General features: G+C 41.8%; 1 protein-coding gene across 5 annotated transcripts in view; it reads right to left on the reverse strand.

Moving 5' to 3' along the window:
• Positions 1–22068, reverse strand: part of NUP58 (nucleoporin 58) — a 504014-nt gene that overhangs the window by 117258 nt on the left and 364688 nt on the right. For 2 of the 5 annotated variants that reach the window (XM_086935184.1, XM_086935185.1), the window contains exons 13-14: positions 5944–6145; positions 3042–3140 (exon numbers count right to left, since the gene is read on the reverse strand). In XM_086935184.1, the coding sequence (XP_086791310.1) occupies positions 3042–3140; positions 5944–6145 (301 nt within the window). The remainder of the gene's footprint in view (positions 1–3041; positions 3141–5943; positions 6146–22068) is intronic. The other 3 variants (XR_015299350.1, XM_086935187.1, XM_086935186.1) reach the window with 2 other exon arrangements.

The raw sequence follows: 22068 nt of genomic DNA on the forward strand, positions 1-22068 counted from the left end.
AGAAATACCTTTTTCAATAAGCCTTCATTTTTGTTTTACTCCCTGCCTGAAGAACTAGTGGGGAAAGCATTTGGGTTAGTACAACTAGTCAAAGCCTGTATTCTAATGTTCTTTGGAGTCGGGTGTTGATGAAAATCCAGATTTCCTGGAGCCTGCAGATGCCTTCTAGCAAAGTGTCTATTTATTGGTGGGCAAGGTCATTTAGCGCAGGTGCCCATCAACACATCTGTTAATGCCTCATTGAAAGGTAACATGGGCTCTTTTGAAGAATGCGCCAGGTCCAAAACCTTTGTTAACAGGGCAGTCTTGACGTCCTGTGTGGGCAGATTAAGGGTCTCTGCTGCCCCAAGTATCATTGACACACAATGATGCCACTTTAGTGGCCATAGCCGGATTAGGGGATGTCAATGGAGCATCTGGTGATGTATCGAGCCCACTAGCATCTTGCAAAATAACCTGGGCTCATTCAGCATCAAAAAGATACTCCTCTTAGGATAAATCATGCTTGGATTGAGCATAAACCATAGTAGATGGTGCATTGGACTCGAAATTTGAATGAATGATCAGATCCGCAATCGGCATCATCGGTACAAGTGCTGCTAAGTGAGCCATCGGCTTTGAACAGTTTAATCGCCTCATAAGGCGTGGTGCCAAAGATGGATACAAAGGCATCACCACACCCAAAGCAGACGTGGTTAACAGCCTTAAAAAGAGGCCCAGTTAGAGTCAAGGAAGTATAAGTCAGTGATTCAGCACGCTGGAGACCCCCTCAGATTGGTGGGGCCTGAGGACGCAACAGATCGATCCGGAACAGCACCAAAGATTAAGTCCATTGCTTTTTTCAGCTTTCTGGAGCTGATCTAGTTTCACAACCTGATCCAAAGATATGAAAACAATGCCGTAGTCAGCCCAGCAAATGGGGAGCAGCTCAGTTTAGAGGTGCTAGACTCATACCCCCGAATGGCTTGACTCAGGAAAGCAAGATTTAGATTCAGAGGAAGTCCGATCTCTCCAAAGGGCTCAAGAAGGAGAGCAAGTCCTCACTCTTGACCTTGACAAGGACTGCCACGTCATAGTCATCGACCAAGAACAGGACTTTGACCTCATCTTCACAGCGCAAGCTTGCTTCATGGTCATGGAAGGCCTTCTTGTTTATCTAGGAACTCCACAAACATGACTTACAGTTTTGGCCAACACCAAAAAATCACAAAGACATTGTGTGGATCCGTAACAGACATCTCTTGGTTACATGTCATACACAGCTTAAACCCTGATGTTTAGGTGACAAATAAAAGTTGCCAAAACTGTTGAATGACAGTTGAAGCGAGTACCTGCTTCGGTTGGGGCGAAAAGAAAGGAAATTACACTAGAGACTAACCACAGATTCTTCACCTGCCCTCCCACTCCCCATTCTGTGGAGTGGTCTCAATCTACAGGTAATAAGGTTCCAATATTGAAAGTCTGCACAAAGTTTTAATGATGGTTTCTTTAAGATTCATATCTGTTGGCATGAATAGAGAACAGAAAAACTGACACCAGAGTGAACCAGTGGCGTACATATACTGGTCTCGATAACACGTTCTGCATGAGACAGAGCAGCATGAGGTGGCACGATATCACAATGCCACATGTAGTCGCTGAGGGGAAATGCTAAGCAAAAGCGTCCGATCCAGTCTAACACCGGGAGGTATTTAAAAGGTGAGGAATATGCAGTTAAAAGTCTCTAGTAAAAAGTAGTATGTTTATACCTTTATATTTTTCTGGAAATCAATACTGGGTAACACTCATGGGTGACCAGCAGGTAAGGTGACAATCTGCAAAGCAAGGGGCACAGTTATGTTATGTTAGTATGAATTTGTAGAGCGCACGTTCACCCCAGGGTTTCTTGGCGCTGTGTGCCGCTGGGGAACCCGTCCTGGCTTTCCCTGTGGGATGGTCCCTATTGGGCATCCCCAAGGTGAAGCCAGGCATCTCCGGCAGCGAGGGGGCCGTTGTGGAGATTAAGCAAGCTATTGCCCAGAGTTGCAGCGTGGGACGCATGGTTAGAGAGGCACCAAGGCGAGATTTATCGAGCCCGCTGACATTGGTTCCGTACCCTGCCGCGTCGGGAATTGAACCCTGATCCTGGGCCGACCTCTGCTTCTCGGTTTGCCGCCTTTAACCGGTGAGCCACACTTCTCCACAGTGTTGCAAGGATGAATTTCAATGTACCATAAAGGAGGTTTATGGGTGTGAAAACCGGTGGGCAATGTAAAACAACTTGAAGCACATATACCTTACTACATATGTGTAGAAGGCCTCTGAAATGTGAATGAGAGGATGAATAAGTTGGACTGCTGCATTCAACACAAGCACACACAGACAGGTACACACACAAACGCTGCAAACACATGAATAGAACTGTCATTATTTCCAAACAGATGTTTTTTCCATGATCTGGTCTTGACAAGCACAGTGTTCATTACTGAACTTCACGGGGGGAAAAGCTAAATAAGGACATACCAGGTCTAAACGCCAAAACAAACAGGATGTCTGACCAATTATTCAGCATAAACAGACACATTTGTCTTGACTCATCCCAACGACTGAAAATGTTAACTACAATTTCACTTCTAAGACAAAATAAGCTTGGACCAGTGGACAAAGCAATTTGTAATTTCTAGGCAATAAAAACATTTTTGCAGCTTGTCCTTTTTCTACAGATGAAACTATACTCTAAGCTACCATTATGAACCACAGTAATATTTTAATTTACAAAACAATGGTCGAATCGGTCAGCTAGACTGTGGATATTGCCTTTTTCATAACCCACGCTTAAATGTGCCTACTGAAAGAACTAATCTTGACCCACACTCATGCTAAATGCTCTCACATGCAGAAATTACATAATTGTACAACAATTGTTCACCTATTTCAAATCAGGCATTAAACCCAAACACTTTTCTGCTTTAGAAGCAGGACGCAAATAGACCAATGACCTTAATTGTACGGCATTTCAAACGATTAATAATCAAGAGGAATAGAGAAAAGTTAAAGAGTACCTCCGAGGCTTGAAGAACCTAAGCCACTTGATTGCAAGCCACTGCCAATACCTGAGCCGAATGGTGCTCCAAAACTACCTCCCAGAGATGGTTGTGGCCCTAATATAAAAAAAAAAAAACACGGAAATAAAATAACTTTCCTTACTCCGTTGAATTATTTTACAACCTTCATAAATTTATTCAAATAGATATTACACAAACAATTGTCATCAATGCCATTTAAATACCAACACATTACACTTCAAAATATCTCCAAAAGAGTCTGTCATGTACTTTTAGATAACTAGAAAAAATGCCAACAAAACCAAAAAGTGCAATTTAATCAAGGCCACCTATTGCAAATGGACCGGTCACTTCTAAGTGTATGCATGAACCAATCAAAATTAAGATATTCTACGCCCTAAAATATGTTCCACAGCATAAGACATCTCCAATACACAGTCTGGCAAATTACAGAACTGTAAACCAAAACTAATGATACCAACACGATAAGTGAGAACAGTCTGTGTCAGACACCTATAAACAAAAGGGAGTAATTGCACGTTCAAGAAACTTGTCGCTAACATCTGAAGCAAAAGGTAAGAGCTTGAAAAAGAATGACAAACTGGGAAGGATATCATATAACAAACTATTTCAACCAATTTCGTACAAATATTTATAAGGAGGCCGTTAAGATAAAAAAACAGGACAATATTTTCATTTAATCAATTTATTGTTCATTTTTAAGCAAATCAAGATACAGAAACTTCACAATTCAAACGTATTCACACAAAGCATTAACTGGGTTATGATTGATAAACTCCGCTGAATTATACCGCTCAGTAAGGCAAGATATTCACAGCACCTTTTAAGAGATTAGCAAATTACAAGGCTCTGTGCCAAAATGGTAACAAAAAAATAATAATTCTGCTACTACTTTTCAAGAGATCCCCAACCCCGCAGATTCACACCAAAAATGTGCCACTGTTAAAAACAATTAGCCAAAAGGATTAAATACATTTGGGTTGTTTCATCCAACATATTTAAGAAATCCCAAATTTGACTAGTTTAAGCATATGTTAAAAATAAAATATCTACAAATCTGTATCTTTAGAAATAATTTAAGAAATCATGATTTTACAGTTTTCACAGTACAGTTCTTGCTTTTTAAAACGGTGATAAGTGCATTAAAATTATTATGAAGGGATCATAAGTTAAAAAAATATAATTTATTTAATACTTCTGCAAAGAGAATTCAAAGCCCTTTAGTGACCACTCCTGAATGAGGTGTGTAAACAAGATGTAGTGTTAAAATAAATTTAAACCTTTGACTACAACAACAAAAAGTATGTACGCTACATTCTGCACCCCAAATAACGGGGCATTCTACCAATGTGAGTATGTAATATAAAAGCATTTTCTACAACAAGTCAGCATTTTAATTTTAATGTTCAACATTAACACCTTTAAACGTGTTGGGTAATCATTGTTAAAATTAGTAAAACAATATTTCAATAATTGCTTCTAGGTACAATGGAAATGCCTAAACAGGTCACATTGGCAATGGAGACAACAGTGGCAAACATAAACCTCTTCTAAACAGTGTTTCAACTGTCAGAAACTCAAATTGGATTCAATAGATTATCACAGCCGAAAATTAGTTTTCAACTGAATGAAAAATATTTTTTATGTTATGGGAGTAATGCTGTTTGCCAACAGACTAGAAATACACTATCTATAAAAGTTTGTTATAATTGTCTCATGCTAAATATTTAGCAGGCACCTTGACCCCAGAGGCCCATATAAATTAATTTTGAAGCCTGAGAATAAAAAAGCTTTAACAATCTTTTTGACACTGTTGAATACTTTTAGTATGTCTAAGAGGGATCATTAGAAGAACAAAACATCTCCTTATTAGATATTTTTCACAAAGGACCTAGACTCTGTTCAGTTTGTTAGCTGTAGCAACTCAAGAGTAACATTCTGTGATGCGTAACATGTGTTAAATACAAGAGTAATTGGCACAAATAAGATCACTTAACACTACGAAGATTAGTAGTGTCATGAGATGTAACGAGAAGTAGGATTGTTCTTCACTGCCAAGATACCATGTTGATCAGATAGAAGACAACTGTGCATGGTATTATTCAGGAGTAAACCAACTTCAGGCCTTTATTTGATTATATATACATAATTTAGGAGTTTATTTTCCTTCACACCATGAATACAACAGTCAAGGAGTCTCAAATGGCACAAACAAAACAAATTGAGTCTATTCTAATACAAGTGATTTAACACATTCCTGGTTTATGCTTTGCACGAATACTTGGATGTCAACCATCATTTGAAATAAATAAAATATTGATGGTGCCCCTTAGTCTTTAGAGACATAACAGCAAATGGTTCGGTCAAACTGAATGGTTATTTCCCCGAAGCGTGTAAACATCATACAGTCATTACAGTGTGAGAACTCTGTTTCTTTCCATAACATTAAAAGTATCCAAGAGATCTACAAAAGCACTGTATGACACATTTTTATAACATTTGATAATATTTGTAAACTAGTTTGCTTCTTGAAGTCAAGTGTTCATACTCATCTGACATTTTAAAAAAGAGATCTGTACAATCAGAAAGGGTTGTTAAAATGCTATATTATGCATAGTCTGAGATGCACTTTCATAATGAAGGCTCACATTCCAAGGGCCGTTTACAGCAATACAGTAAATATTACCAATACAAGATAATTTGTAAGATTAAATACCAGTCTATAATTATTGCTAATCTACCCTGCATTTTCTACATGTCATTTTAATAACTTAGTTGAGATCTAGTTTTTGATTTGTCGGTCAACACAAAAGACAACTAGGCCCAAACTTGCATACATATTGTGAAGGATTAAGCTATAACTTGAATGCATTCAGACCTGTAGCAGGCTGTTGCTGCTGAGTAAGAGTTGCAGCCATTGCAACAGCGGCTGCATTTGGTATGTTGCTGAAAGGGGTGGGTCCAGTTGTAATACGTGGGGCACTCTGCCACTTCTTAGCTTCTGCTCGTCTAGCCTCAAAAACATCGGTGGCATCGCCTAAAACTATTTTCCTGTAGCCAAGATATTGTTCTTTGAGCATCTGTGGGAAGAGAGAACACGTCTTTAATTATCTTTTGCACTGCTTTATGCAGTTTGACTTGTGAGGTACAGTAAAAACACCTTTGCATACAGATATCTTAATTTTCACTTAGGGAACCAAAGACAATTGAAAAGAACAGCAACGTAAGTGTACACTCAAGGTACACCCCACAAATTTGAAAAATACAGTTTGCAAAACAGATTTTTGTCAAGACCGCATCTGGTTAAAGGTTCAGGATGTATGTGAGGAGAACTCACTTTGAGAAAGTTATGCAAATAAATTACTTTAATAAAAAAAGGTACATAAAATCTTTTTGTTAAATTAATAAAATAATTACAAAAATTAAAGAAAATCTATATACTTGGGCATAGTTCTTGGAGATTAACATATTAAAATCAATTATTAGTTAAATTGCCATTACAAAAGGTCATGTCTCAAAAAACTGATACTGCCGCCAAGACATTAAAAAGCCGAAATGCACTAATAAAAAAACTACTTGTGCGGTTTACAGCACCTAGGGATTATAACAAGCAAAAAAAAAAAAACATGCTTGCAAAAACTACTTAAAAAGAATACAACACTTGTGCAAGAAAGCTGTAAAAGTCATATCCTAAAGTCATGCTGGACAGGAACTAAGTTGCACTTTCATTAATTGAATTTACGTGTTGACCATAACAACATACATAGAAAACTTGCATAGGCTTTTGATTTTAAGGGAGTCCAAAACAAGGCCTTTCCAATTGATTCACTGCACAGTACATATGTGGCTTACTTAAGATTTGTGTGATTTTAAATAGGTGCAGAATAAGGCCTTGCCACACAATTCACTAAGTGTGGCCTATTACCAAAATTAACAAGCTCCTTGACTGCCCACTCCATATATTTGTTCAGTCGGCAGATTAATTTGCAGTCTATAACTTGCAGGCACGCTAATAAAGCTGATTCAATTCTTCAGAGACCTATCTTGAGAAAACAAGGGTTTTAAATGTTTCTGTGCAGACTAGGCACACAAGGACATGCGCATAGGACGTGCTCCAGTGACTTGTTATAATGGCCACATCCTCTGCAACATTTGCAGTCCGGTGTCATTAACAGACTTTGACCATATTTCAGTGATGCAAGTGGAACCAAGAGGAATCTCAACTTCATTATCTTAATTCTATTTGCATGCTTCAACCTTATTTTCATACATTACTGGACAACTGGTGAGAAGGCTGGTAAGCCTATGTGACAAATTATAAAACTTATTTATGTTTTTGGAGTAGGAAGCCACTACTGCAGCTTTGCTGGCTAAGATTTTAAAGGCACAGTGTTGAATTTCACTTGCCATTCTACCATCTGAACCCATGATGGGAGCATCCCACACAGAATAGAGATCTGATTCGAAGAGTTTGAATTGGCATGGCCACTTAATTTGTTCCAAAAGATATTCCTTATGTTTTCAGCTTCGGAGATCTTCAGCTTGTAACAATACTTCAGAAACAAAAAGCTTACTGCTGAGTACGACCACATTCCAGTCTTAATTGAGTGGTGGGAGTGGTCTAAGGAAGACCAAAGATTACACAAACCATTGAAGAGAAGATATTATCCAATACAGAGTTTGGCTTTGCCGCATATGTTGGTGAACCTTACGTGAGTGCAGTAATGAATTTCGCTCTGAAAAGATCCAAAGAGCTCAGCAAATTTAGATTATGTAGACTGTGGTACAAATTCTGCAAATTTAGTTGTAAATACTTTGCCTAATATGGCAGTGCTGCTAATTGGACTTCATGGCTTAGTTTATCATCCCACACATAAAAGGAAATGGGAGAAATGCTTGTAATAAGATTAACAACTGACAATTGCTCAGGTAGCATTCCAACCTATCGTTCTTTTGCACATCATGCCATGGTTTCGCCCTGACTGGGGATCTTCAGTTGGGCGCAGCTTCGTTCCAGTAGCACAGTGAGCACGAGGCCTATGTCTCTGCAAACTCCTGCCAGTTAGGGAGGTGCATAACACACACAAAAGATGATAGAGGTAACCAGTCTTGATTTGCTGCTGTTATGGTTCAAGAAGGCCCTGGCATAGCAGTTTGGGCTGGACTGTTCCTATTAGAGTAGGGTTAAGAATGATTGGCATATGGCTTGTTCCAAACAGATGAGGCATGGTAGACAAAAGAAAGATGGTTTGGAAAGCTACTGTGTGCGATTTCCAATGATTAGATACATTGCAAGCATTCCTCCCATCACCTTTTGTGTGTTTTAAGTACCGCTCAAAGTGGCAAGTGTATGCCAAACGTTGGTCCTGTGCTCACTATGCCACTGAGACGAAGATACCCCTGACTGAAGAGTCATAATCAGGGCAAAACCAGTCTTGCGTTGACTGTGTTGCGGTTCAGTGAGGTCCTAGCCAGGCAGTTTGGGCCGGACTGTACGTACTGGAGCAGGAATAAGACAGATTTGAATATGGCAAGGCCCAAACTGAGGTGGCATGGTGGACAAAGGAATAATATACTGGAATGCTACCCAGAGTCATTGCCAGGTGTTCGACAAATTTAAATTATTCCTCCCATTGCCTGTGTTTTAGTTTCTCATCCTGCAGCACACTTTAATAGTTTGCTTTGCACTGATCAACCTTTACTCCACCAATCATATATGCATGTTTACCTGTAGGTTACCAAACGCTATTATCGTATTCCCTTCTTCAAGTTCAGCATAAGACCATTTACATTATTAGATCAGTGGAGACCTGTCAGGGCTCTTTGTAAGTGTAAGTGTTGCCTGCATATTGGAGGGTACGAATGTGTATAAAGCTCAATTTGGGTGAGTATATTCTTACTTTCCTCAAAGTAGGAACTAAATTAGTTGTGTAAAGAATAAATAATAGGGGGCGAAAGCATGAATCCTGCATCAAACCCCAATTTGTGTAGGTTTTTCTAGTCACTGTCACACCTGAACCAGTCTCCATTCACACCTATGTCTCAGTATGGTGCATTCTAATTGCTCTAAAGAAGAGTGTTTGAATTCCCTAGGATGATAGTTTTTCCACACTGCGCAGCTTTTTTTAGCCTGTAGAAAGCTACACTATAGTCCAGATAATGGGCGTCTGTAGCTGTTCCTTCTTTAAAGGCGTTTTGGACCATTAGGTTGATCACTAGAATATTATTCAAAGACTCAGAACATTTTAAAAGAAAAGAAAAAAGGGTCTGCTGCAGTGGTACTATTGGTTTGTTAACGGTACAGTCTTTAAGGTACTCTACTAGGATTCAGACACTTATTTTAGCTTCACTGACGAACAGACATTGTTCCAAAGCTCTTTGGATCACCTACAGAGCCCTTTTAATGGATGGGGTATAATATTGAGCCCCTCCAGGACTCTGCTATGTGGTGGTCTTCATTATACCATTGAAAATTTGACAAAGTGTTTTCTTCTAGCTTTAAATGCTGGTTTTAAAAACAGAAACTGGTACACCGTTTAGACTAGGTGCACTGGTGCATCTCAATGGAGTTTATGCCTTTAAAATCACGCCCTCTTTAATCCTCCAAACCTTGGATATGAACCTTTGGGTAACAAACTACACCCTCTTTGGAATCAAGACTCAAAGGTTTTATTAATTAAAACTGGCCTTCAAGTAGTCCTCACGAAATCTGAATAGTAAAGCAATCCAACCTTGTGACAAAAAAAACTTTAACTTTGGCATTTTTTCAGGTAAAGATAAACAAAAAAAAACAGCCAACATTCAGAAGGAAGAGAACCCAGTGATTAGGTAAAGAATGGAAAATAACTTGAACTAAACATTTACTCAAAGAGTTTCAAGTCTCACATTGCTTGAGAGTAAAGAACACCCACTTCTACTTACAAACCAGCTTTAGTTTTGTAAAGTTTGAGGGCACTTGCTACTGCAGAGGACTCTGGATTCTGCAATCACATATCAATTAGATAAAGGAATTTAGGTTGCAGAATTGTCTTGGGCATTTTCAATTATTCAATCACAGTTTTATAGTAGAGTTTTCGACCATTGTCCTGTTGCATGACCGACTTTCAACTAAGTTTTAGCCCTCCAGTATCATGCATGACGGATGGTTTGAAGATCTTTTGGTGAAACAGTGAAGCTTTTGCAAAGCATTTCCCTGTGCAGTCAATTTGGTCTCGTCTGTGTAGAGAACATGGTGCCAAAAGACGCAAGGTAAATTCAGATGCGGTTTTGCAAACCTCAGCCATGCAACCATTTCAAAGAGGAGGGTTTTCTTGAAGCTACCCTTTCACGAAAGCTGCTCACAATCATTCTTTTCCTAATGGCAGACTCATGAATTTCATTCAACATTTACCATATTGAGATAGGCGTTTAGGTCCTTGGCTGTAGCATTGGAATATGCTCTAAGAGTATCATGTGATCTGATCTTGAGATACATTTGCTAGGATATGCAACGAAGGATAGACCCACAATCATCTTGAACTTTTTGCCATTGGTAAATAATCTTTTTGTTACTGTAAAATTATGAACTTTGAAATTGCTTTATAATTTGTTGTAAACTGATCAGAAGCAAGGGTTATTTCTCCTCGCTTGTCACAGATATCTTCTGATTAAGGCATGCTGAGTTACCAGAAACATAAATGCTCCAGACCAAAACGAAAAAATTATCTGGCTCGATATGTAAGCGGTATAGCTTTATCATTATCAAGTAATCATTTCCACTGGTTTAGAAGTATTCTTATTGAAACTGACTTTTTCACCAACACAGAGGGACTAAAGGTACCATTTTCAACAAGGCAATTGGATGTTGGCTAATTCTTTTGTTCAAAAAATAACAAAAATTTGAATGTGTTGCTTGTCACAGCAGGTTAGGTTTACCTACTGTTAGGGGTTGGGGAGGACGTGATAAAGGGCATATGTCTCAATAAGGAAAGCCATAGAAGTGTAAGCAGTTGTACTTTCTTTTTCACATTACAGTACATGATTCACTTAAATTGTTAACGTAAACGTCTTTTTTTTGCTACCCATGCTTTTGTAGAGCCTCTGCTTTGCTGAAATTCCAGGTGTGTATGGTAAGGAAACTAGTTGATTGAAATGCACCCCCTTTCTTCTTCTCAAGGAAAACATTTTCCCAGAAAGGCTTTCCCTTCCTGCCCCCCCACTCCCCCACCTCCGAAAAGGGGAACTGCTGTGGCAAATTCACAAACTTTCTGAAGCAGTACATCTGAATCATTCAGGCATATATTTACCAGTATAGATTAGTGTGGAAAAATATTTCTAAAATTTGGGAATAGCCCTAGTTATGACTGAACCTGTGCACCATATCAGCATTACAATTCTCGCTTCACTCCTTTGACAACATCCTGGTAATGCCTACCCCCTACTCATATAGCTGAAACTAACTCAGAAGTTATTTTGCAGTGTTCAAACGTTCTATGGCCTCTATATACAGCATGAGGCAGTATGTCCTAGAACTTTAGGTAAAAAGAATTTTAATGCATAGATGTTGTGAGCAAGAGTGAGTACATTTTATTGTATATAGAGTTAAAAAGGTTACAAATGTTTGTGCTAAAATCTTCCAAGTGGCATTTAATTGGTAAAACAGGCAATCTATATTGTCATATTAAAAAATGGAATTGAAGTTATCTTAGGCTCTAACAGTTTATTTTAAACATTAGATCTCATGTACTATTTTTCGGTTTTCAGTATTAAGAAGCTAACTTTCTGCAAAAATCTAGTGGCCCTGCATGCTACCTGCAACAGTTGGCTGTTCAAATCTAACATGACTGCTGGGCGACATGCTCTAATTTGAAATGTACGAAATGCATGTAATAGATAAAAACGTCCCAGATTGTTCAATGATGGGCAAATACACAGTAAATGGGTCAGAGTCTTTTCTTCTTGGCCGCACCCTCTGCAGAGTTGACCATGTTTGTTTCGAAGCTGGAACCTGATCTTTTGAGATAAAGGCTCCCATCCGGGTTTGAAGTAGCAGTTGTTGGGCCACGGTTGAGATGTGGTTAACTAGATATGGCTGAGGAGAGCATCTCTCGTTTGTAGCTAATACCGTCCAACCGTGATTTTCTTTGCTAATGCGGCTTTATCTGTAATCCAGGCTTGTTGTTTTGCCGCATTATTGGCTATTTTTTTTAAAAGCTGCAAAGGCATAATTAGTATTCCATGCTTCTTGCATTTTGAGGTTTGTCAATGCTTTTTAGGACTGTATTACAGGCGGTTTTTCCTTTTGTTTGATTCTTTATTTCGAACCAACAATGCCCCATCAGTGAATCCTCTTGTGCTGCTTTTAGTTTCCAACACATTTTTAGTACTGCTGCTCTTCTTACTGGGTGTTGGTTTGATAACCCACAATCCAGGTATACTTGAGCTTGTGATACAAACTTCGGGATTTGAAAGATGTATTTAAATAACTCCGATTGTTGAAGATTCAGGAAGTTTGCGTCTTGTCCTTTGAATAGTTCTGAGCCGTATGTGAGGGTTGGGAGAAATTTGGCTAAGATTACTTTTAGCAAGTATGAATTGGATGGACACTTCAATATTGTTTTTAATAAATTTAAGGCAAAGCGTAGTTTGTTAGCCTGGGATTTTCAATACAGTAAGTGATCTTTTAGAGACAACCTTGAGTCTACCACTACTCGTAGGTACTTGTAGGTTACACTTTGCTCTATGGTATTTCCTGCTGCGTGCCATTTAATTTTTTGCCGCCCTGTATGTGGTAAAAAACAGATGACTTTCATTTGTTTGTTATTGATGAGCAAACCATTCTCCATGGTGTATTCGTGCAACCTTGTGATGGAACGATGTAGGCCCATTTGAGTCTTGCTGCATAGGACAATGTCATCTGCATACTGCATGCTACTTATTTTGCGGTGGTCTAGTTTCGCGGGGATCGCTTTGAATTTCCAATATCTTCTTGTCCAGGTCTGCAGTGAAAATGTTAAAAGGGGTGGGGGCCAGTGCACATCCCTGCTTTAGGCCAATGTTTTGGAATCTTTGCTGTTGTCCTTTCGCCATTCCCTAATTTTATCTTAACCCAGGTGGATGTGTATAGGTGGATGATGGCCTGCAGTAACCTTGGTGGAATACCCTAGTTTGCCATAAGATCTCCCTTGGTACTGTGTCGAAGGCTGCTTTTAAATCAACAAAACAGGTTTACAATTTTGTTGATTTGTCCTTTGCTTTTTCGACAAGAAGATTTAAGGCGAACTAGTTGCACAATGTGATTGTTCCCGGCCTGAACCCGGTCTGCGTGATTGGGAGGATCTTGTTCTTGGTGATCCATTCTTCCAGTGCTGTCAGAAGGTTCGATGGGTAGATTTTGGCCTCTACGTCAATGAGAGCGATCAGCCTGTAGTTCGCCGGGTCCGATCTAGCAACTGCTTTAAAAATTGAGTGCAAAATGCTCCCTCTCCACGATGGTGGTATATTTACCTTTTGGAAGGCGTGGTTGAACACTGGTGTGAGGAATTCTGCCCAGAACGCTTGATTGTGTTTAAAAAGCCCATTTGGCAAACCATTTAGGACAGGTGCGCCGGTGGACCAATTTTCACCAAAGTTGTGTTCGGCTTCTTCCCTTTTATGTTGGTGATAAGAAGTGTGATCTAATATCATTACTTGGGGCTTGCAGTTGTCCCCTTGATTTTGCTCTAGGTGAAGTTTCCAGTCGGCCTCTAGTAGGTTTGCGTTGTGTTCCATGAATTCTCCGTTTGCTATTTTGTTAATTTCTGCCGAAAATTTCCTGTTATTGTTTGATTTACTTGTTTCCAATAGTTTTTGCCAAGTTTCTGTTTGTTGATTTTTCTTTGCTATCCAAACCTCTTTTTTATATTTTTGCCTTAATTTGTGGATTTGTCGCTTTGTGTCTTCGCCCATGATCCGATCTTTTCCTTGTAACTTTCTGATTTCCTAGTTTAGCCTCCTTTTTTTCTTTACACACTATGGAGCCAAGATGTTCCAAAGATGCTCTTATTGGTTTTATTCTGTGGCTATTCTGCTGGGAACCAAATGTCTGTAAAACATACGATCATCTTTTCCCAGTTGGCCCGGTGCTCTACCGATCTTTTTTCTTCACCTTTTTCCTGCCATGCGAGTCGTTTGAGGTTATATGGGTTAGGGGTTTCCATCAAGTCGTTACTTGCTGGTGCACTTACATATTGAAGGCTAAGATCAATTGATTGCAGACTGTGGTCGCTCTCCAATTTGTGTATTATTTGGTAACTGGCGATCCTTTGAAATACCTCCAGATCCACTATAGTGTAATCTAGGATAGATTGAGTATGTTTAGCTATTCTGGTCGTGGCTGCAGGCTGATGTTGTGGGAGGCGACCATTCAAAGTGATCATGCCAATTTCCGCCAGGTTTGCGGCACACAGCTGGCCATGTCTATCCTTTTTCTGATGATTTGTTATCAGTGGTGGAATTATTTTGCCTTTCGTTATGTTTTTTTTTTTTTTTTTTAATGTAGTCTACTTGTAATAAAAATATGTTGAACTCTCCTGACACTACCAATCCCACCTGTGGGAAGGTAGATTGCAGAGATTTGACAAGTGCTTTTGAGGGTCACGATTTTCTCTGGTTTCTTCTTAGATTCTGGGTGAATGTAGATGTTACAGATTACCAATGACTGTATGTCTGGAGAGGCCTGTGATCCTAGGCAGGGGTCTTGTGGTAATTCAGTTTTGATGCACTGAATCCATGTTTTTCCTGAGCCGATTAGATCGTACGTCCATGGTGTGCTGGTGTTCAGGTAAAGTGATAGTCCGCCGGCTGCCCTACCAAGTGACCCTCTCTTGGTGGAGTGTTGTTGGAATTCTTTAAAGCCGTTTATCTGAACCAATGTTGTTGACCAGGTTTCTTGGAGAAATAAGATGTCAAATTGTTTTGGGAATACTAATAGATCTGCAGCCTCTGTTTTGCTGCCTAGTCCATTTATGTTCCACAAGCTAATTTTCACGTTGCATTTTCATGCTTCATGGCTTGGCAGTTCGGGCTGGACTGTTCCCATGAGGCATAGGGTCAGACTGATTTGCATATGGCCATGTCTGAACTGGGGTGGCAGAGTGGGCTAAAGAACGGTGATGGATTAAACCCAGATCTGTTGACTGGGTGTGTTTGATTGATTCAGATGCTCCGCCCATCACCACCCCCTTTTGTACCATTTTTCCTGAGGTTCATGAAACTTGATGCTGGGGATAGCACTTTCCGAATCTGGCTGGTAGCTCCTGATGAACCTTGATGGATAATACAGAGAATTGGTCCAGGCTTCCTTGGTACTTGCGGTACGACCAACTGCCCCCCGGAGTAGACCGCAGTCAGATTGTGATTTTGGCTCAGCCATCAGGCATAACAGGCCTGGATATCTTTCAGTTTCTGTTAATCTAATTTCAATTCCCCATTTGGCAAAGTCTTCTCTGTGCTGCCAAAATTCTTTGGCATTCTTCGGATCACTCCAAGTTACCACTGTCTTTTCTCTCCCCTTTGTATTTGAGAGAGGTTTAAATTGAATACTTTCGATAAGATTTGTGTTCAGGTGTTTTAATGTTTCAATTGAGGTGGCGAGTTTTAAGATAGGACTCTGATTAAGGATATCATGGTTCCCTCTGGAGCTATAATGCGGGATAATTTCAAGTGTTGTTAGGCTTACTGGGTAAATTAGATCTTTGTTTTCTTTTGAGTCCAAAAACATGTTTTGAGCGCTTGTTTTTGATTTGTTGGCTGGATTGAGCTGATTGGTGACCTTGTCCTGTGCTATTGCCTCGATGCCAAATGCCGGCGAGGAGACTCTTAAAATCTCTGGCCCTTGTGATTTCGTTCTTGGTTGGTGCGCTTGTGCTGTGAAATTTTTTGGGGGGCCTTTGTAATTTTGAAAAATAATTGGATATGCTTTTTTGTGCTACTTAGGTCATCTGTTTAGGTGATACATCTGCAGGTTGTATTTTTTATGTTGCCTTGAATAGACAGTCTTTTAGACTGCTTGGCTGTACTGTTGGGTCTATTCGGGGCATTTTTGATCTGTGACGATAGCGTACTTGACTAACTTCCCCTAGTTCTTCCTGGGACCTTTTACTTGACTCTTTTCCCTTTGTCTCATGTTCTGGAGTTGGCCCGGGGGAGGTTATGTGATGATGGCTTTCCAGTGATGTCTCTTGAGCCTGGTGCTGGGTAAAAAGTGCTGTTGCTTTTCTGTTCTGTTGCTTATTTTGTCTGGCTTTTTTTCGCAATCTTTTACGTTCGCGTTTGGTTAAAGGGTTATCACATTTTTGTTGCACTTTTGATTGGAGCCTTGTTTCTTCAGTCAGCTGATCGTCGTGATCCGGTGGGTCTTTGTGAATGCTTTGCAATGGCATACTTTGGGATGTTTCTGTCAGGGTGTCTGATATTTTTATATGCCTTCCATTGCGTCCACATTGGTTTGCTCATTTGCTGAAGTGTCACCGCTGGTAGTGTATTTCAGATGGTCTAAACCATTCTCTGTACGGGGGCTTTAAATGTTATAATGGTGGTCAGTTGTTCTGTTTTTTACCTCTACCAAGAAGTCTGTTAGAATTGCCGGAAGGGCTTTAAGTTGGTTCATTGGTACGGAACATTGGCATTCATGATACACTGAGTGGGAGTCTTTCTGTACCTGTTCGATAAGTGAATTTAAATCTTGTATTTTTCTATCTATACCAACCACGTGGGATGCCAACATTGGCAAGAGATCAATTTGTAGCTCTAGTTTTTCGGAGTCTTGCAATAGTGCTGAAGATATAGTTTCCATGAGGCCTATGGATGGCATCCACAATGGAGCCTGTGATGGTAAGAAATGTTCTGTTTGATTAGCACCTACTTGCTGGCTTGACCGGGTATCCTCCTATAATTTATTCCAGAAGTTATACTGTGGGTCTTTTCCCCGGCAAATGCCTGGTTCAGGTTTTGTTGGCTTGTCCCTTTTTATTTGGGAGCAAGAACCATTCGCTAGTTGGACCTTGATTGGTGAAAGAATGGTGTGGTAGGTGTAAGAGAGCCCTATCGGGCCTTTTAATCCAATTTCATTTCACTTGTGGCAGATTATTGAACTGATTAAGCAATCAAGGGCTTCCTGTGTTTCTGAAACTGAAGCAGATTTTGTTTGTTCTTCTTGTGGTAGCTCCTGGCTGGCCCCCGGCTTGATATGCGATGATTTCTTTGTCAATTGTTTTGATGTCCATTATGTCCTTGCTTGAGGCAGATAGCCGGTCGCCCCCCAAAATCAAACTCCCGGGCGCAGAAGAGTGAACCGAGGTTTCTGGATCGTTGCTCGGTTTTTGCCTTTGGTGTTTTTCCTTTGATGCCTCTAAGGGTATTTTGCGCAAGTTTGTTTGACCATTGCTTACTGCTTCCTTTGTGTTTATTTGTGCAGTCACTATCATTCTATTGCTGATAATTTTAGGGGTTTTAAGGGATTTCCGAGGGCTTTGGCTATTCTCTATTGAGGTATTGAACTGTGATGATATGTTGAACTGTGGCTGCAGTGGGTTAGACATGGAGCCAACCAATTGGGACTTTCTTTTTTTGGGGTCCTGGTAACGTTTTTTGTTTCCTGAGCTAGTTTTCTGTGCTCGTGACGCTAGTGATGCTGATGAAATTTAAAATTCTGTGCTCTTTGAATGCGTGAGACCTGGTGTTTTAAATTGCTTCTTAACAAAGTGAGAATGGGTATTGTTGTAGTCTCTTGCGCTTTGTCTTCCTCTATGGAAGCGCTTGTTCCTTCGCTGGGCTTGCCACTATTCTGTCGGTTTCTTGTTTTTCATTTTGTTTTCATCTCTGTTCTGTCTCGGTCTCTCCCTGATCTCGTAGTGGACTACGGTGTTGTCACTCTCTTTGGGTTCCTTTCAAGGAAGTCTTGGGGAGGCCTACTCAGCACTTGGGGCTGGCTGGCAGGAAGGCGGGGGACTGGTTGTGCCCCCCTTACTCCTACCCCATACCTACTCCAGCTCCTCTCCTTTCTCCTACGCGCCCCGTGCCGCTCTCGCTGGGCTCTGGGTGATCTGCCCTTTGCCGTTGGTGGTAGGAGGTCCTCCTCCGATGCAAACAGCGGTGACATAACCTAGCCTCCTGAACCACCGGCTCTTCCTGTGGAAGTCCTTGTGTCCGGAGAAGTATTGGCAGGTTGCCGCCTCCTGTAGTTACTGCTGGACTGGGTTCTAACTGCTGGACTTCTGGCGCCCCCCTTCCGTGACTCTTGTGGCTCTGACTATACTGGAGGAGCTCTGGCGAACTTCAATGCTGCTCTCCCGCTGCAAGTGGCCCACACTGGGCTCCTACGGCTCTCCCGGGGCTCTTACAGATCTTGCAGATCTAATGCTGTTCCTTAGGGGGGTCCTGTGGGATCCTGTGATGCTCCTGCAACCCCCTACTGGGCCACCGCGGCGCCTGTTAGCCTACCGTGACTTTTACGGCTTTGTTCGGGGTCATTCTCCCCACATCTCTCATGGCCCGGCGCCTTTCGGCTTGTTTGCCTGCAGCGGCCCCTGCTGGGCTAACGCAGACACCGCTGCCCCCTCGGCTCTCGCAGCTTTCAACTGTGCGGCCGCGATTCTTACTGGGCGGACGTGGCTTTCACCGGGTTGGTGCCGGGTCGGATTGGATTGGATTGGACTGGGCTGACGGTGTGGACTGCCGGGCTCCCGCCGAGCTACGCTGAACTCCTGCTCCTCCTTCCTCTGCTACTGCTTGCTCCTGCTTCTGTTGCCGTGGCTCAACACAGACAAAGGACAGCAGCTCAGGTGTGCACTCTCAAACAAGATGTTAAGAGGACACCTTTTTGTGTGGACTTTCATGACATCAAACTTACTAAAACGTGACAGAAGGTGGAAATGCCTTCCTGGTAACTATAATAACTAAATGTAGGCACCAACTGGTCAGTAGTGATTTACTGTAAAAACGGATCATGAAGACGTGAAAGTTACTTACCTACAATCCTAGTTCAAATGTATTAACCTTAGAATAACTTGGCACATGTGCAACATTTTAGAACATAACATTGGTACTGTGATGGTGCAGTATTGTTGTGGGGAATCAATGGGCTCTTATAGACTGAGGGCTACAAAGGGTTTAGTTTTGATGAAAGGGGTCTAAACCTATTCCATATCTGATAGTCCACCTTGGGGTATCAGTCCTTAATGTTGATAGCATCAAAGGAGATACCCTCAGTGACTCTGAACATTTTAATGGCAAGTAAGCATTCAACAGCAAGGAATTATTTTAGTACCAACAGCAGGCACAAGCAAAAGTGAGGTACAGATTTGCCTGGTAATCCAGTCGGTTAGACCGGTCAGCCCTTTGGGTGGTCCCTCCTTATTTTTCTTCCTTTCTGCCTCATTTTTTTTTTTTATCCACTGTATTTCTTGTGTGCTGGCTTAAAAACTCCGGGAGCACCATCATTACTGATTAATGGTGAGGCGCAGGTGCTCCTTTTTAAAATGGGAGAAATAGGGGTGCTCTCTCACAAAATGGTGGCCTGTCCAGATTTACCTCACAGCCTTGGGCCATAGGGTAACATGAGGGGTTCCAGAACCTTCTGGTCCACTCTAGTCACTCTGGGCCCAGGCTATATAAGGCGGAATGTTGGACGGCCATTTTGTGTAGTAGTGACCAAGCGGGAGTTCAGGCTGTGGAGTGAGGAGGTTGGTGCACTGACGGGGTTTGATTGCCTCCAGGGGCTGCTACCCCTTCTTTTTGATGCTACCCCCGCCTGTTGACCTGACCCTGCGGGAACTCTTCGTCTGAAACCAGTGTGGGGAGAGGTAACAGAACTCTTCCTCTACTGTTTGACCATCGAGATCGCCAGGTTGCTGAGGGACCTCATATTGCCTGTTTTAGAGGTGGTGAGTATTCCACTCACCCCTGAAGATACTTGCGCTGCTGCTTCCCCCATACTGAGAAGTGAAGTGGGTTAAAGGTGTTCTTAGGATCTCCGCAGTTATTGCCCCCACTTTACAAAAGGACTATTAGTGGCAGACCCACGTGTGGAAACCTAATACGAAAACTTCCCCCCTGGGTCCTCGCCGCTGCTAAAGTGGAAAACCCTACAAAGTAATCTCCACTGGAGGCTAAGTGCCCCTCGCACTTCATGCACACTGCTCTTTCCCGCCATAAAGCGGAATAAATAGAAAGGACAGACCTGCCTTTGCTCGGGCCCCCGAGAAAGCCGCTGCTGTGAAGCTGCCCCATGTGATATCCGCAGAGAACTGGTGAAGCTCCGGTCCAGTCTTTGGCGCTTCAGTGGGGAAGTCAAGGGACGGGCCTAGCATCCCCGGAGCTTCAACCCAGCTGGTTCCTGTCAGGCCGGCGTGGAGGAAAGGAGGCGGGGAAGTGTTGTGGGGTTGCTAGGCAGCCGCGGCCTCTCCCGTGTCAGCTGCGCAGTGAGTGCCGCCGGCTACCCAGTCAGGAAGGAAAAAGGGAGCCCTGTGTCGGCCGAAGGGTGAGCGCCCGACACCACGTTCACTTCCCGCAACCTGTTTTAACCTTGAGTGGCCGGGGTAGGTGACAGCAGAATCACCGGCTACTCCTCACTCAATTAGCGGTAAGATCCCTGGAGTTGGGTGGGGTCTCAGGTGACAGGAGTGCCTCTACTGACTTTGTTACATAACTGGGGCCAAAGTTTGATTAACGCTTGAGGCGGTCGGGCCTGCTGGAAGGAGCAATGAAGATGCAGGGTGGGGAGGGGGAATTGTGACCGGCTGAGCCCAATTCAAGTGGAAAGAAATCCTACAAACGGTGTTGTTCCTCACAGAGTCCAGCAAGCGTGGAACTTGAAAGAGTAGGGAAATAATTTGGCAGGAGGTGGAAGCTAATGACTTAGTCAAACCTTAAAGTTAAAAACTATTTGATGTAATACGACTGCCTGCCTAATCTTAATGCTTCTGGATGTTTACTTTAATGGAGCACTTGTCTGCCAAACCTTCTTTCAATAGAATTCCCTGTTGGTAAAATGATATGATTGCTCGCCTATATTTCATTTAATGAATTTTGCTGCTCAACTTCTCCAAACTGCTAAGGGACTTCGTGATTTGAAATATGGAGTAGAATTTTTAAACTCATTACCTTTGCTGAGAGATTTACCTTAACTGAATGCAATGTTATGCTCATATTGGAACAGATAATCAAAAGTGAAAGTGCTTACTGTGTTAAGTTACACACACTGCTGAAATATATAGCCAATTTAACCCCTTAAGTGCTGCTGACGGCCAACGGTCGTCAGCAGCGCTACCTCCCCAGTGCTGCGCACGACCATTGGACGTCCATTCAGCACTGGTTCCAATGGACAGCGCAGCACTGGGGAGGGATGTTTACACGCAGCTAAGGTGTTAAGGACTTTGATAAAGCACTTCTATTTTTTTATAAGGAGGTGTGGTGTCGTTTTTGGTGGAGGTGCACTGGGGTGCTGTGCTGAGTGTGGCGCAAGTACAACAAGATGCCTTGAAGTTAGGCCTTCCCACTTTGTGCCAGGCTACCCTTGGTGGACTGGTGACCCAGGGTCCAACACAGTCAACAAGGCGTATTAGACATGGAGAACGAATTGGTCCATTACGATCCTGATAAATGAAGTATAAGATGTACCGATGTCATCTGGAACTCTATGTCAAACCTAATAAAGTTTGTTTTAAAAAAAAAGGCGGATTAGACATAGTTACACCATGAAGAATCATATTTCCCCAGTCTCAAGGTAGGTAGAGGAATATTAAGAACACGCTGTTTGCCCACATTCTCCAGCAAAACCGTGATCCACCTCTACTTATATATGGCATTCTTTAGTAGACTTTACAATTTTTAATGGACAGAGGGATTGGCAAGCAGATGGCACAAACATCTTGACAACATTCCATGACCTTCCTCTCCTCGCCCATAGAAAGACCATTGTCAAAAAGAACTGGTGTGATGACAAAAAAAGAAGAGCAGCATGCTTCAAACAAACATAGAAGGAAAA

Source organism: Lissotriton vulgaris, chromosome 8, assembly GCF_964263255.1.
Source record: "Lissotriton vulgaris chromosome 8, aLisVul1.2, whole genome shotgun sequence".
NCBI lineage: Eukaryota > Metazoa > Chordata > Amphibia > Caudata > Salamandridae > Lissotriton > Lissotriton vulgaris.